Raw genomic sequence first — 14,860 nt, 5'->3', positions numbered from 1 at the left:
CGTTCTTGAGTTATAATTAGTGTAACTAACACGACTTTCTTTCATATATATAGAAGCGAACCAGAGAGTTGCGAAAGCTTACGCATTATTTCGTTATTGTCCTAAACTGTACTTAATTATGTACAAAACAACAAAATGCCAATAAAAAATTCTTTCTTTCGTCAGATAAGTTATGCATATTATTATTATTATTATTACTGTTTCCATTATTGCTGGCAGTGGCTGTTGTATAAACTTGTTGATAAGCATAACTGATATACAACAGACGCTATTAATTTCATACTCTCACATTTATCTGAATATAAAAATTTGTGAAAACCCTGAGTGTATACTCACGAGCCGCCACTGATTCCGTCACAGTTCGCCGCCTTTCCTGTTTTGTCAGCCTGCCCAACCTACGACGTGCGACGTGCGACTAATTATGGGATGCCCGCCCAACACCACAACGTCTGAAGTTGTTTCACCTTGGTTTCGCCACGTGCTGCAGACACCACAGCACTCCTCGAGCACTCGACAAGTCGTGCAGTTTCCAAAACGCTCGTGCCAAGCTTCCGGGCCGTCACAATCTGCCCGCAGTGAAACTCAGATAGATCACGCGCCTTACCCATTGTACACGCAGGCAGCGCGCTCACTGATACTACATGCACCGTGAGGGTCTCTGGCTGATATCATTCATCGCCAGGTGACGCTGCTATCGCCTAGAGGGATTTGTATCGATAGCAGGTCTGTGGTCATAACTTTCTAGCTGATCAGTGTAGGTCATTTAGGTAACATGTTTCAGTAATACATCAATTTTATTAAACTTACAAAACACCCGCCCGGTTAGCCGTCGTTCTAACGCACTGCTTTCCGGGCGGAAGGCGTGTCGTTCCCCGACACGAATCCGCCCGGCGGATTAGTGTCGAGGTCCGGTGTGCCGGCCAGTCTGTGGATGGTTTTTAAGGCGGTTTTCCATCTGCCTCGGCGAATGCGGGCTGGTTCCCCTTATTCCGCCTCAGTTACACTATGTCGACGATTGCTGCGCAAACAATATCTCTACGAACGCGTCGCGTACACCATAATTATTCTACCACGCAAAGATTGGGGTTGCATACATTCCCGGGGGGGGGGGGGGGGGGGGGGTGAGGGAGGGACCCCCAATGGGGGGGGGGGGGGGCTGGCGGTGGAGTGAACGGACTGCTGTAGCCTGTTGTGGGGTTGTAAACCACTGAGGGCTACGGCGGGGACGATGCCTCTCCGTCGTTTCTAGGTCCCCAGTACCATACAATACAATACAAACTTACAAAACTATAAAATTGGCCAAATCCGTGTTGAAAAATTGCAGAAAGTAACTGTTATGGACGGAGGGGCGGAGACATCTTTGGCATTTCTGGCAGGAGTGGATGATCAACTCGGCACGACTGTGGTGGCTCAGATGGTTCAAAATGACTCTGTGCGCTATTGGACTTAACATCTGAGGTGGTGGTGGTGGTTAGTGTTTAACGTCCCGTCGACAACGAGACCACTGAGGGCTACAGCGGGGACGATGCCTCTCCGTCGTTTCTAGGTCCCCAGTACCATACAAGCAAGCTCGGGTTAGGGAAGGAGGGAAGGAAATCGGCCGTGCCTTTTCAAAGGAACCATCCCGGCATTTGCCTGAAACGATTTAGGGAAATCACGGAAAACCAAAATCAGGAGGGCTGGAGACGGGATTGAACCGTCGTCCTCCCGAATGCGAGTCCAGTGTGGTAGCCACTGCGCCACCTCGCTCGGTAAACATCTGAGGTCATCAGTCCCCAAGAACCAGAACTACTTAAACCTAACTAACCTAAGGACATCACACACATCCATGCCCGAGGCAGGACTCGAACCTGCGATCGTAGCAGTCGCGCGGTTCCAGCGCCTAGAACCGCTCGGTCACCGCGGCCGGCGGCTGTGGTGGTTGTGGCGGTGGTGATGTGTGTGTGTGTGTGTGTGTGTGTGTGTGTGTGTGTGTGTGTGTGTGTGCGCGTGTGTGTGTGAGAGAGAGAGAGAGAGAGAGAGAGAGAGAGAGATTATGACAAGTCCCCTAGGCACCTTTTTCACAACTATAGCCGGCGAAATAAAGAAATCGCGGCAATTGCACAGCTTTAAAAGGTTCTGAATGGCTCTCTGACGTTAATGCAGCATCTGTCCTTACAAACTGAACGACTATTGTAAACACAATAGGCTTCATCCGTACTCGTCCTACATTTGATCTACTGTGGTAGTCACACTAGTTAAGAAATGGGCCTCCTGAAGGATGCTGTATAATTCCAGATGCGATTTGCGCTCCGAGGAAGTCAGGTCCAGCTACTCCATGAGTCTTTCACAGTTGGATGCTGAACCTGCATCCACATCAAGAACAAGTAATATTGTGGACGACAGGATATAAGCTTTTCTTTCCGCTTTATATTACTGTTTCTTAGTGTTGTTGTCCCACCGTGTTCGATGTGGCTAGAAAATGGCATAGACTTATCAGACAGTTGGTATTTTTTTCCCTCCTCATAAGCAAAAATCTGTAACAGTTATCAGCTGCTTAGAGAACTGTTATACAAGGTGAAGGTAACAATCTGCTAATAAGATAGAGCACATGGAATCGATAAAATTTTCCAGTTAACCACAAGTCACTTATATTATTTTAAAAAAATAGGTCATTTCTATGTTCTGTGCCCTACTCTGACATTATTGTCAGATTGCTTTTCTCCGCCCTGTAGAAAGTCATGTTATTAAAAAGCATTTGAAAATATAGGAATGAAATGAACAGAAGTTCATGTCCGGTAAGCTGAATGAATCATAAGATATTCATTCACCTCTGAAAGCCATGCCTACTGGAAGCTTAGACAGTGATACGCTGAGTGCAACTTTGGTATAGAAAGGGGTGAAAAGTGCAGCTGTTAATCTCTTTGACAACCAATGCATGGAGATAAAATGTCTGATAGATAGCAAAAGTGTTTTCAGATACAAATTAAAGTTCTTTCTCCATTACAATCCCTTCTGAACACTAGAGGAATTCTTGGGCAGAGATAATTAATTATTAAAACACTGAAAATGTGTAGTACGATGACGTATAAACGTTATTTTTTATTATTTTAGTTTTAATTAATGATGTATTGACACTTTCCACACCACAGAGTGTATTGTGAATTTGATCTACGGAACGAGTAACTAACACTAAATTTGGTCATTCTGACATGCCCATCAAGACTAAATCTAAATTATGTTTGCCTGTATATCTTTAGAAAATAAACGGAGCTCCGACATCGTTAGTGAAAGAAAAATAGTATTATAATTTTGCATTTGAGGCGCCGAGAACGATGAGGCCAAAAGCACTTCGTCGTCGATTATGTTCAAAAATGTTCAAATGTGTGTGGAATCTTATGGGACTTAACTGCTAAGGTCTTCAGTCCCTAAGCTTACACACTACTTAACGTAAATTATCCTAAGGACAAACAAACACACCCATGCCCGAGGGAGGACTCGAACCTCCGCCGGGATCAACCGCATAGTCCATGACTGCAGCGCCCTTAGACCGCTCGGCCAATCCCGCGCGGCGTCCATTATGAGTTTGTCGTATTTACTCGTGCTTTTGACAACCGTTGGCCTTATCGTGACCCAGTTTATCTGTGCTGTAGGCCAACATTGCATAAATGAACATTCACTTAAATGTGAGCTCTACGACGGTGTGCTTCTGGCCCTGGTGGTTCTCAGCGCCTCATTTTACTATTCATCGGAATTTGGTCGTCAGACGCCGCTTATCACATTGCAACAGCCAAATGAGTCAGCTTGCTGATGGGGAAACGAGCCATACATGGGGAAAAGTTAGTGCAGTCAAAGGTTGTTCCACAAAATTTCGGGCGAACTGCCGGATGTATGCAACTTCCTGCCACAATATTTCGGCGCAGAGTCTTCTGGCCATTTTCAGGCGATACTGGCGAAAACTCCCTGAGCTCTGGTATTTAAGGCGCTCCGACACATGCGTGGTGGATTCACTTGGCGTTGCGCGTGCGCTACTTGAGCGCGTTCGATTTTGCTGCGCCGCTCGCACTCCGTGGTGAAAACTCGCAGCATCGATATTAATTCGAAGGCCTTCCTGCGGTTCCATCACAGAACTACGCCGGCTACGGAGGGCACGAAGTTTTTCGACGATTGGATTCCATGCCGAATTCAAATGGTAACCGCCGTCACGATTAATAAGAGACTCATTGTCAGACAGCCGTATTTCCACGGATTCCTTAATAATAAAACTCCAAAAGTTAGACGTAGGGGCCACAATTTTTGTCTCATTGTAATTTATGGCATGACCAGCGGAAATGCAGTGTTCGGCGATGGCAGACTTACAAGGCTGAAGAAGGAGAGTATGCCGCTGATGTTCTAAAATGTGATCCTGCACAGTATGCGTCGTTTGCCCTATATAAGATTTGCCGCATTCACGCGGAATCCTGTAAACACCTACCTTGCGCAGCTCTAGGTCGTCTTTGGCAGATCCCAACAGGGACGAAATTTTTGCAGGAGGGCGAAAGATTGCTTTCACTTTATATTTTCTTATTATTCTACCTATTTGCGCTGAAATATTACCAATATATGGTAAATAGGCAATCGTTTTAAAAACTTCTTCCTCTTCTTTGTTCCGTCGTTCGCAGATCTGCATCGCTCTCTCCACTTGCTGGGACGAATACCCATTCTTCAGAAATACAGTCTGCAGGTGCTCCAGTTCCGTTTGCAAAGTATCGGTGTCAAAGATAACGTGGGCTCGGTGAATCAATGTCTTCAAAACACCCATCATTTGTACCGGATGGTGGTAACTAGCGGCTTTCAGTAAAGGTCTGTGTGAGTGGGCTTTCTATACACCGAATGACCAAGTGTGCCATCGTTCTTACGTTCTTATATATTATTCTGGCGGCAAGAGACGTTTCCAAATCATTAGAAAATATATTTGGTTGACCAGCAGGCTCACCACATGCATATTTTTTAGTAAAAAATTACTGATACCCACAATGTTAATTTTTCCTTTTGATAACGTCGGTACAACTCGTAAGTGGTGCTCCATAAATTTTAGCGGCTTCTATTAATGATGTCACTTTCATCGCTGTTTCAACTGCCTCCTTCATTGACTCCTCGTACCATTTCCTTCTGACTCCTTTCCTTTTATATATCGTCACTAAGTGAAGAAGGTGAAGGAATAATTACAATAGTATTACAACAGAGAAACGGTGGTCTAGCGGTTCTAGGCGCTCAGTCCGGAACCGCGCGACTGCTACGGTCGCAGGTTCGAATCCTGCCTCGGGCATGGATGTGTGTGATGTCCTTAGGTTGGTTAGGTTTAGGTAGTTCTAAGTTCTAGGGGACTGATGACCACAGATGTTAAGTTCCATAGTGCTCAGAGCCATTACAACAGAGAAAATACAGGGTGATTCAAAAAGAATACCACAACTTTAAAAATGTGTATTTAATGAAAGAAACATAATATAACCTTCTGTTATACATCATTGCAAAGAGTATTTAAAAAGGTTTTTTTCACTCAAAAACAAGTTCAGAGATGTCCAATATGGCCCTCTCCACACACTCGAGCAATATCAACCCGATACTCCAACTCGTTCCACACTCTGTGTAGCACATCAGGCGTAACAGTTTGGATATCTGCTGTTATTTTTCGTTTCAAATCATCAATGGTGGCTGGGAGAGGTGGCCGAAACACCATATCCTTAACATACCCCCATAAGAAAAAATCGCAGGGGGTAAGATCAGGGCTTCTTGGAGGCCAGTGATGAAGTGCTCTGTCACGGGCTGCCTGGCGGCCGATCCATCGCCTCGGATAGTTGACGTAAACTGTTTATACCAACGTTTAATACACCACCTATCAGGAGGTTTAACACCATACTTCGTTCGAAATGCACGCTGAACAACTGTTGTCGATTCACTTCTGCCGTACTCAATAACACAAAAAGCTTTCTGTTGAGCGGTCGCCATCTTAGCATCAACTGACGCTGACGCCTAGTCAACAGCGCCTCAACCGAACAAATGTACAACTAAATGAAACTTTATAGCTCCCTTAATTCGCCGACAGATAGTGCTTAGCTCTGCCTTTTGTCGTTGCAGAGTTTTAAATTCCTAAAGTTGTTGTATTCTTTTTGAATCACCCTGTATTTTGTAAATACACTGCACCAATAATACATTTAATTTTGCACTATTTTTAAAGCCCCATTCTTAGTTATTCATTTAACCCCCAAAGTACATTCAAACGCTAATGGAAGTAGTGCCCCAGTACACAAATAAATGGCAACATCATTCACCAATGTGACGTAGGAAGGGTCCAGTACCACGCCTCAATTTATTTCACGGCTTTCATTTATCACAAACTGCAGAAAATCCCTAGCAAATACCATGTCAGTTTTACAGACGATCCGATGTCCAATTGTGAGCCAATTTAAATAAACTTGAGCAAATTTCTGAAGCCAAAACTGTAAATAGACGACGTGTTTACTGGGCAGGTAAGACTTCCGACAACAACAATCACACATATAATGGTGTTTCCTCTTTGCTGTTGTCACAGCGCATGCAAAAAGCTTACATCTATTCATATAGCCCCTCTGTGCAAATAGCGCATTTCTGTCTTCCAAATTTGCTATTAAAACCGACTATGAGAAAGAAAATGCTGTACTGTGCTCTGCTATAAAAATGTGCAGCTTTGCCGGCCGGAGTGGCCGTGCGGTTCTAGGCGCTCCTGTCTGGAACCGAGCGACTGCTACGGTCGCAGGTTCGAATGCTGCCTCGGGCATGGATGTGTGTGATGTCCTTAGATTAGTTAGGTTTAATAAGTTCTAGGCAACAGATGACCTCAGAAGTTAAGTCGCATAGTGCTCAGAGCCATTTGAACCATTTTTTGTGCGGCTTTGTTTTCTTTCTCACAGTCAATTTTAACTACGATAGCAGCGCATTTAAACCATTAATTTTTTCTCCCAGATTTAGTAGTTCTCATTAAGTAATTTTGAGTCCGCAGCTCGTGGTCTCGCGGTAGCGTTCTTGCTTCCCGAGTACGGGGTCCTGGGTTCGATTCCCGGCGGAGTCAGGGAGTTTCATCTGCCTCGAGATGACTAGGTGTTGTTGTGTCGTCTTCATCATCATCATTCATCCCCATTACGGTTGGAGGAAGGCAATGGCAAACCACATACGCTAGGACCTTGCCTACTACGGCGGTGCGGGTCTCCGGCATCGTCCCCTACGCTCTGTCATCATCAACTAATTTTGAAACTAAAATTTTATACACAAAGATGTACTGGTTTGTTTTTTTTCTCTCAGTCGGTTGTCACAGAAAATAGGGAAATTTTATTTATGATTTATCAGCTTATGACTAGAATACTACCACGGAACCTGAATTTACAATAACAAAAAAATATGTGTGAAATCTTATGCTAAGGTCATCAGTCCCTAAGCTTACACACTACTTAACCTAAATTATCCTAAGGACAAACACATACACCCATGTCCGATGGAGGACTCTAACCTCCGCAGGGACCAGCCGCTCAGTCCATGACTGCGCGCCTGAGACCGCTCGGCTAATCCCGCTCGGCAACAACAAACAATGGTGAGAGTCAAAGAGAGGGGGAAGAGAAGATGAACAGAAAGAGGCATGATGAGGAGCTGGGCTGGGACGAGGGCGAGATGATGAGCAGAGAGAGGAGGCAGGACGAGGAGATGGAGAAGTAGAGGGTAAGGAGATGGATAGAGAAATGGGGCAGAAGCAAATTAGGACGTATATCCAGTTATCACACATTTTTATCAATTGCGAAGTAGTCCCGGGTTCGCTAGTATTGCTATAAATTCACTTTCGTTCTGTGATTGTCGTCTCGCAGCCTACCATGTCTTTGAGGGCCGGACGGTTACAAGTAAGAGCAATTGGTCGACAAAGGCTACGTTGATGTCCGCAGCGCCGGCCTCGGGGAGTGCCTGCTGGACGAACCGCAGGAGTCGCGCTACGCCTACCCGGAGATGCCGCCAGGCGCCATGTACGATGCTGACTACCAGTGCAAGACCAAGTTCGGCTCTCCAGGGGTCTGCGCCATCTCGCCGGTCAGTATGGCACATTTACAACAATAGACCTATAGCTTAAGTGATGTATATTACCGTCGGCTACTGGGAAACGTTTGAAAGACAGACCAGTATGTCTCGCCACTGTTGAAGAGCAAATTATGTCGTTGGCGGAAGGGGGGGGGGGGGGTGCGACGAGTTCGAGTTGTCACCGTTCGACGGTACACATACATTCAATATATTGTTACCTCACTCCTTCCCTCCGCCCCTCCCCTCTCCCCCCCCCTTTTCACCTTGTGGATACAGACTCCCTACTCCATTCGGAAAGAAATCTTGTGATACATACCAGCTGGGCAGAGGTATTACACTTCCAATGTAGTATCGTAAAAATAACGACCCTTAAGGGATGCCCACTGCACCAACGAAATCCGAGCAAGAATCGCCATGGCCAAAGCTGCTTTCAACAAGAAGAGGACTCTGCTGACCAGCAAGTTGAGTTTGCCATTGAGGAAAAAACTGATAAAGTAGTACATTTGGAGCATTGCACTGTATAGAGCAGAGACATGGACCATGAGAAAGAAGGAGGAAAAATACTTAGAGAGCTTTGAAATGTGGTGCTGGAGGAGAATGGAAAAGATCAAGTGGACAGATCCCATAAGAAATGACGATGTACTGCGGATCCATAAGAAATGACGATGTACTGCAAAGAGTAGGAGAGAAGTGTTTTGCGTACAATTCTTCAAAGAAAGGCCAACTGGATTGGACATGTACTTAGACACGAGGGACTCATACATGATGTCATCGAAGGGAAACTCAGAGGAAACGCAGGACGAGGAAGAAAGAGAATTCAACACCTAGACGACATGAAAAATAGAAGGAGATACAACAGACTGAAGGAAGAAGCTGAAGACAGGGAACAGTGGAATCAGAAATTCTCCGTACGAAGACATGGACCTGCCACTAGGCAGAATACTACATAATAGTAATAAGGGATAATAATTCTTTTACAAATATGGCAGGTGTTGATGGGTGTGAATATTGCCGAACCTCCAGTTTAATAAGTCATCGCGGCAAAGTACTCAAACAAATTGTTTACATAAGAACGGAATAATTGGTAGAGATCAGTTTGCGTTACGGAGAAATACAGCAACACGTAAGGCCATACTGACACCACGACTTATCTTAGAAGACAGTACTTATAAATTCAGAGTAAGCGTTAATGTTCCCTGGACTACACTATTTGAGAATCTGCAGATAGCTGGGGTAAAATATAGAGAGCCAAGAATTCTCTACAACTTGTACAGAAACAGACTGCTGTGATAAGAGTCGAAGGGCATGGAAGGGAAGCAGTAATTAAGAAGGGAGATATACGGGTTTGTAGCCTCTCCCTTAAGTTATTCAACCTGTACGTCGAGGAAGTAATAAAGGAAAGCAAGGAGAAGTTTGGAAAGGAAATTAAAAATCCAGGTACAAGAAATATAAACGTTGTGGACTGCCTGTGACATTATAAATCTATCGGAGGCGGCAATGGACTTGGAAGAGCATCTGACTGAAAAATAGACGAATGTGGTACAAGGGCAATGGAGTGCAGTCGAATTAAAATGGGCAATGATGGTGGAATAAGATTAGGAAATGAGACACAAAAAGTAGCCGAGAGTTTTGCTATTTGGGCAGTAAAATAATTGACGATGACCGAAGTAAATAGGGTATAAAATACTGACTGGCAATAGTAAGAAAAACTTTCCTGTTAAAGAGAAATTGCTAGCGCTTAATATAAATTTAACTGTTAGGAAGATTTTTTTTTCTTTTTAGGGGAATGACCTGGCGTATAGCTTTATATGAAAGTGAAACACGGACAATAAACAGTTCAAACAAGAGGAGAATTGTAGCTTTTCAAATGTCGCTAAGAAGGATGCTGAATATTAAATTTTTGCAGCAAAAAATTGTGCCAAAATAACTCTGAACTCCTCAAATAATAAAGTACGGAAGCGAATTGGAGATAAAAGAAATTTATGGCACAGATTGACTAAACGAGGGAATCGGTTAATAGGACACATCTTTATGTCACAAGGAAACTTAAGTTTGGTACAGGCAGGTAAGGGAGGGAGATTGCAGAGGGAGACGAAGGTTTAAATACAATAAGCAAGTTCAAATGTATATAGAAGCTGCATAAAACCAATCTTCTGATTGAAGAACACAACAGCAAGAACAGGTATTTCTGCAGGAATAGGAACAGATGGTAGTCCGAATGGGCCTGGCCACCTGAATGGTAATATGGCCGACCAAATTGAAACGCATGTCCTTCAGTTTGCCAGCCACAGCTCATAACATGTGCATTGTCTTGTGACAAAGAGATCACTTTGGTCAGGTGCCCACGGCGTTCAGTCTTAATTGGCTGCTTCAGCAGACCGTACTACTCTCTGGTTGTACTGCAACCCTGAGATAGTTAGTCAACTAACAGAATACCGCCATGAGTTTTTCTGGGTACAGAACTTCATCGGTCTCAGAGACCAACTGTGAATCCATTCCTTTGACTGTTCCAAGTTTTCGGAATTATGAATGTTGAGCTAGATTGGATCCTCCATCACAACGATAGCCATAAAGTCCTTTGCAGCAAAAAATTGTGCCAAAATAACTCTGAACTCCTCAAATCGTGCCTTCTCCTGTTCATCGATCGAACATTTTGCCACTACGTTCGCTGAAAGCTTCCTATTGACAAGGATATTGTTATAATGAAACCAGCACGATCACAGAAGGTGTTCAGTATTTCTGATGTTTTTGGCGTGCATTTACCGGTCCTCAACAATCAGCTTATGGAGAGCATTGCTTGTGGCCAGGTCTGCCCTCTGCGGGGTTTTTCTTCAATGGTTGATGCCCAAGCTAGAAACGTGACACTCAGGTTCTGAGTGTACTTCAGGAGGGACATTTTTCCACTAGTGTAGTGTGAAAATCTTTTGTAGACTCTCCCTAGTAGAAACAAAGAGCTTCATGACACCCCCTAAGTCCAAAGATGTGAAACTTAAGTGTACATAAAGGTAACATGGAAATCAATATAGTTATAGGAGTAGAAAACAAGCGATTCCATCACAATTACATAACCAGATCTCAGGGACTGATATGGTATGAACTGTAAGGGGCCAAAACCGAGAACTTTCAGCTCTCCCCGTACGCGCGATGATTGGTCGGTCAATGTAAATCTTTTTTGTCGTATCGTGTCCTTTGTGGCGTATTGTTACTGTAGTAAGGAGTGTGTCGCATGAGGAGAACCGAACTGGGTCGTAAACCTGACAGCTGACAACGGATTGAGATGTCAGCACGGGACGGCACTTCACCTTCGTCACGGTGACGTACTGCGCGGCTTCCTCGTGACAGGTGCCACAACGCAGCAGCACTGTGGAATCTGTGGCATTGTGCGGTACCCCACAGATGGCCTGCGTCTGCTACGTCGTACATTCTTTGCCTGTAGTGTAGAGGAAACTACTTGCGGCGGGTTCATGGCTATTTAATTTTATGCATTATTTCTCGTAATTATTGCTTTTACTGGCCTAACCACGTCGACGAAGAACCTGCAATATGGAGAACATACCAGTCATAGGCTCGTCACTGGATTACCTGCCAGTGAGAAACTCTCATCCGCAATAAACATCATTAGTTTGTTACAAAAGATTTTGCAACCTAGTCATAGTGACTGCAGTTACCACGCAAAATACACATGCTTCTTTAAAGATGAAGTATTGAAAAATGTGATGATGTCATTGAAGATGTAAGTCTAATGGTAACGTTTTTCCTAAAGTACTATGTTACTCTCACTCAGAACAGTCAAGCCTTTTCTAGCACAACCTCAAATATCCGCTCATAAAGTCTCTAGGCTACCGACTTCAAACCTCTATTCTTGTTCAATAACAGTGATGAAGTCAGAAAATTAAAGTTACAGATATCTGTACGTTGCCCACTCTAACCTTGTCGTGAACGCATCTTTACTTTTCCAGTGCAGCTGTCCAAGTGAAGGAGCGACAGTTTGAACAGCACTCAGGTCCACTCCAGATTTATGCAGAGCACAAACTAGAAAAAAAAATCCCATAAAACTTGTCTGACAACAAATACTTGTTGAGAAATGAGCCAGACTGTCCTATGAGAGCCTTCTCTGTGTTGAAACTCTATTTGCTTACTACTTATTCTTATAATCCTAAAATTACCCTTCTCAAAGAATCAAGAATTTTAGGAACACATGTGGCTGCCCTCGGATTTCATTACACGTCGCTGTAACGTGTGAATGTTTTCGATGTGTCGGAGTGCACTTCTGCTTTTGAATATCCCCAAAGCCAGAAAAGTATTAAGATCAGATGAATGTGGGGATCACGGTTCTAGACCTCCATTACCAATTCATTGCTCACTAAACGGTGGTGTCACGAATTGTCGTACGAGTTGTAGAAAATGGTGTGGTGGCCCGTCGTGTGTGAACCACACCCGTTATCTTTCTTCAAAGGTAACGTCCTCCAGCAGCGTGGGTAATTTGCCGTTCAGAAACTTGTGAGGAAAAGCAGTGGTCTTATGAGTCTGTCAGCCACAATTCCTACTCACATGTTGATATTAATACAAACCTATAGCTGTGTTTCCATGATTGCTCGAAGATTTGCATCTGCCTACATGTGGTTATTATGGCGATCAGTCATCCCAAGCATCGTTGAATGCGTAATTTTTTCTACGACGATTTATCAGATTTTATAACTTAAATAAATGTAATAAAATGAACTACAATGATGTGCAATACACAGAAGTGCTGACTGCTACCAGCTGTTCTCCAAGAACGTGGTCTGTTAATTGCCGTGCATATTGCAGTAAATTTGCATTTCGAATGGACTTGACATTTTTCGCATTCTTTTTTGACGATAGGTTGTTAACAATGATAATTAATTAGGGGAACAAATGCGAGTATGCTGAACAGTTCGGCATGCGAGTACAGTAAGCCAATTATCACATTTACTCAGTTGGGTACCAAAAGCCGGATTTTGAACTGTATTACTCAAGCAAAAACGCCGGCCGCGGTGGCCGAGCGCTTCAGTCAAGAACCGCGCGACTGCTACGGTCGCAGGTTCGAATCCTGCCTCGGGCATGGGTGTGTGTGATGTCCTTAGGTTCGTTAGGTTTAAGTAGTTCTAAGTTCTACGGGATTGATGACCTCGGATATTAAGTCCCATAGTGCTCAGAGCCATTTGAACCATTTGAAGGAAAAACATTCTTGAAACACCGATTTTCCGAAAAGTGATGTCTACGCTTTCGCTCCTCCAGTAAGATACTTCATGATATTTCAAAATAAATCAGACGTAATTTGCTTATTTTCATATTAGACATTGTCGCTGCCAAACGCTTTGAATTATTGGCAATTTACAATCGCAGCAATCTCTTGATTTGAGAAAAGCTAGCAGAAACGTTTCAGATTACACCGCGCTGCAAGAAAGTACCGTGAGGCTCGGCTATAATTACACGGGTGGAACCAGATGGTTGTACAAGATACAGCCCGGTCAAGGAGTTCAGTCTCAAAGATTTGGAGACCAGTACGCCCATGTAACATTATGTCTTCTCACGCCGTAACACTTGGCATTAGATGCACACCTGGGTGGATTAGGTGTTCCCACCGCCCGCCGTACGAGGACACATGGAGGAGCTCTTTGAATAAGACGATATTCGACTAATGAGCAGGCGTGGCACGTGTGGGTTGTGTTGGGGAGGCGTGGTACAGCACGCCCACATGCACCAACGGTCTTGTAGCTGTTTCAGCCGTGCTAGTTTGGGAATGGAACTTCATGCCACCCGAACGCCTTTCCAACCTTGTGGCCAGCACGGGAGCACGTTGTAGATCATGCACTGCCACCCTTGGTGATCACACTTCCTACTGAGAAACATGTCTCGCCTCTTCTAATATCCAGTGGACTATCATAAACTGTCACTGCGTATTTCTTTGTGTTACCGTCTGTACCATATTGTAGCAGTTCTATCTTAGGTCCAAGTTTCATCGAGCTATGTTTGTTAGTAGTGGCATATAATGCGAAAGTTACTTTAGTCCGTAAGTTTTGCACACTAGTGTATACTGATTTAAACATTGTTCAGAACATATTAAATGCACCTTCGTAGCAAAGAGATTAGTAATTGCATAAACTTCTTTCTAGGCAGAGCTCTCTTCGTTTAATTCCGAAATCATATTACTTTCTTGGTTTTTTTTCGGTCATATTTTGCGCTCCCTTTGTGTCTGCGACCTAGGCCGGAGCCTAACCTGCAACCCTCCTATTCATGATGCAAGTAAAATAGCACACGTCTCAACAAGGTTTTGTTTTTTTGAAATACGTCAGTAGATCTTATTTCTAGTTTTTCCTGAACGTGAATGGCTTGGTGCTAGTCTTTCGTTCGGGTGTCACCTAGGTGACTTAGGTGTCCCTAATCCATCCGTTTTCTATCCGGGAGAGGGAAGGGGACCTATAGTTTAGCGTGGAATTCGGACCACATGGCCTTCCAGGCGACACATCACATCCTTCAGAGATTAAGCCTAGATAAAAGGCCTTAGACTGAGCGGGATCCGATCGTGCGACCTCTCGGTTTGCTGGCAAGCTCTTTACCGCTAGACCGACAGATCCGACCTTTTAGTTTTGATCCGTACTGTCTTCTGTAACAATAAGAAACACTTCTTAAGCACGCTCCATACGTGTATCAATTTTGGTATGGTTATTTTTATGTGAATCTGATTTAAGTTGCAGCCTTATTCAGTCTCGTTATTCATTTAAACTGCAGACTGACACAACTGATTCCCTCAACGTTCCAGTCCCTACAAAGGGAAGCCAGC

The 14,860-nt window shown here is 44.1% G+C and overlaps 1 protein-coding gene across 1 annotated transcript in view; it reads left to right on the top strand.

Moving 5' to 3' along the window:
- Window positions 1–14,860, top strand: part of LOC124623033 (A disintegrin and metalloproteinase with thrombospondin motifs 7-like) — a 449,137-nt gene that overhangs the window by 83,670 nt on the left and 350,607 nt on the right. Inside the window, exon 7 of the mRNA XM_047148825.1 lies at window positions 7,926–8,067. Within this exon, the coding sequence (XP_047004781.1) occupies window positions 7,926–8,067 (142 nt within the window). The remainder of the gene's footprint in view (window positions 1–7,925; window positions 8,068–14,860) is intronic.

Source organism: Schistocerca americana, chromosome 7 (assembly GCF_021461395.2).
Source record: "Schistocerca americana isolate TAMUIC-IGC-003095 chromosome 7, iqSchAmer2.1, whole genome shotgun sequence".
NCBI lineage: Eukaryota > Metazoa > Arthropoda > Insecta > Orthoptera > Acrididae > Schistocerca > Schistocerca americana.
This window is presented reverse-complemented; position numbering and strand designations above follow the sequence as displayed.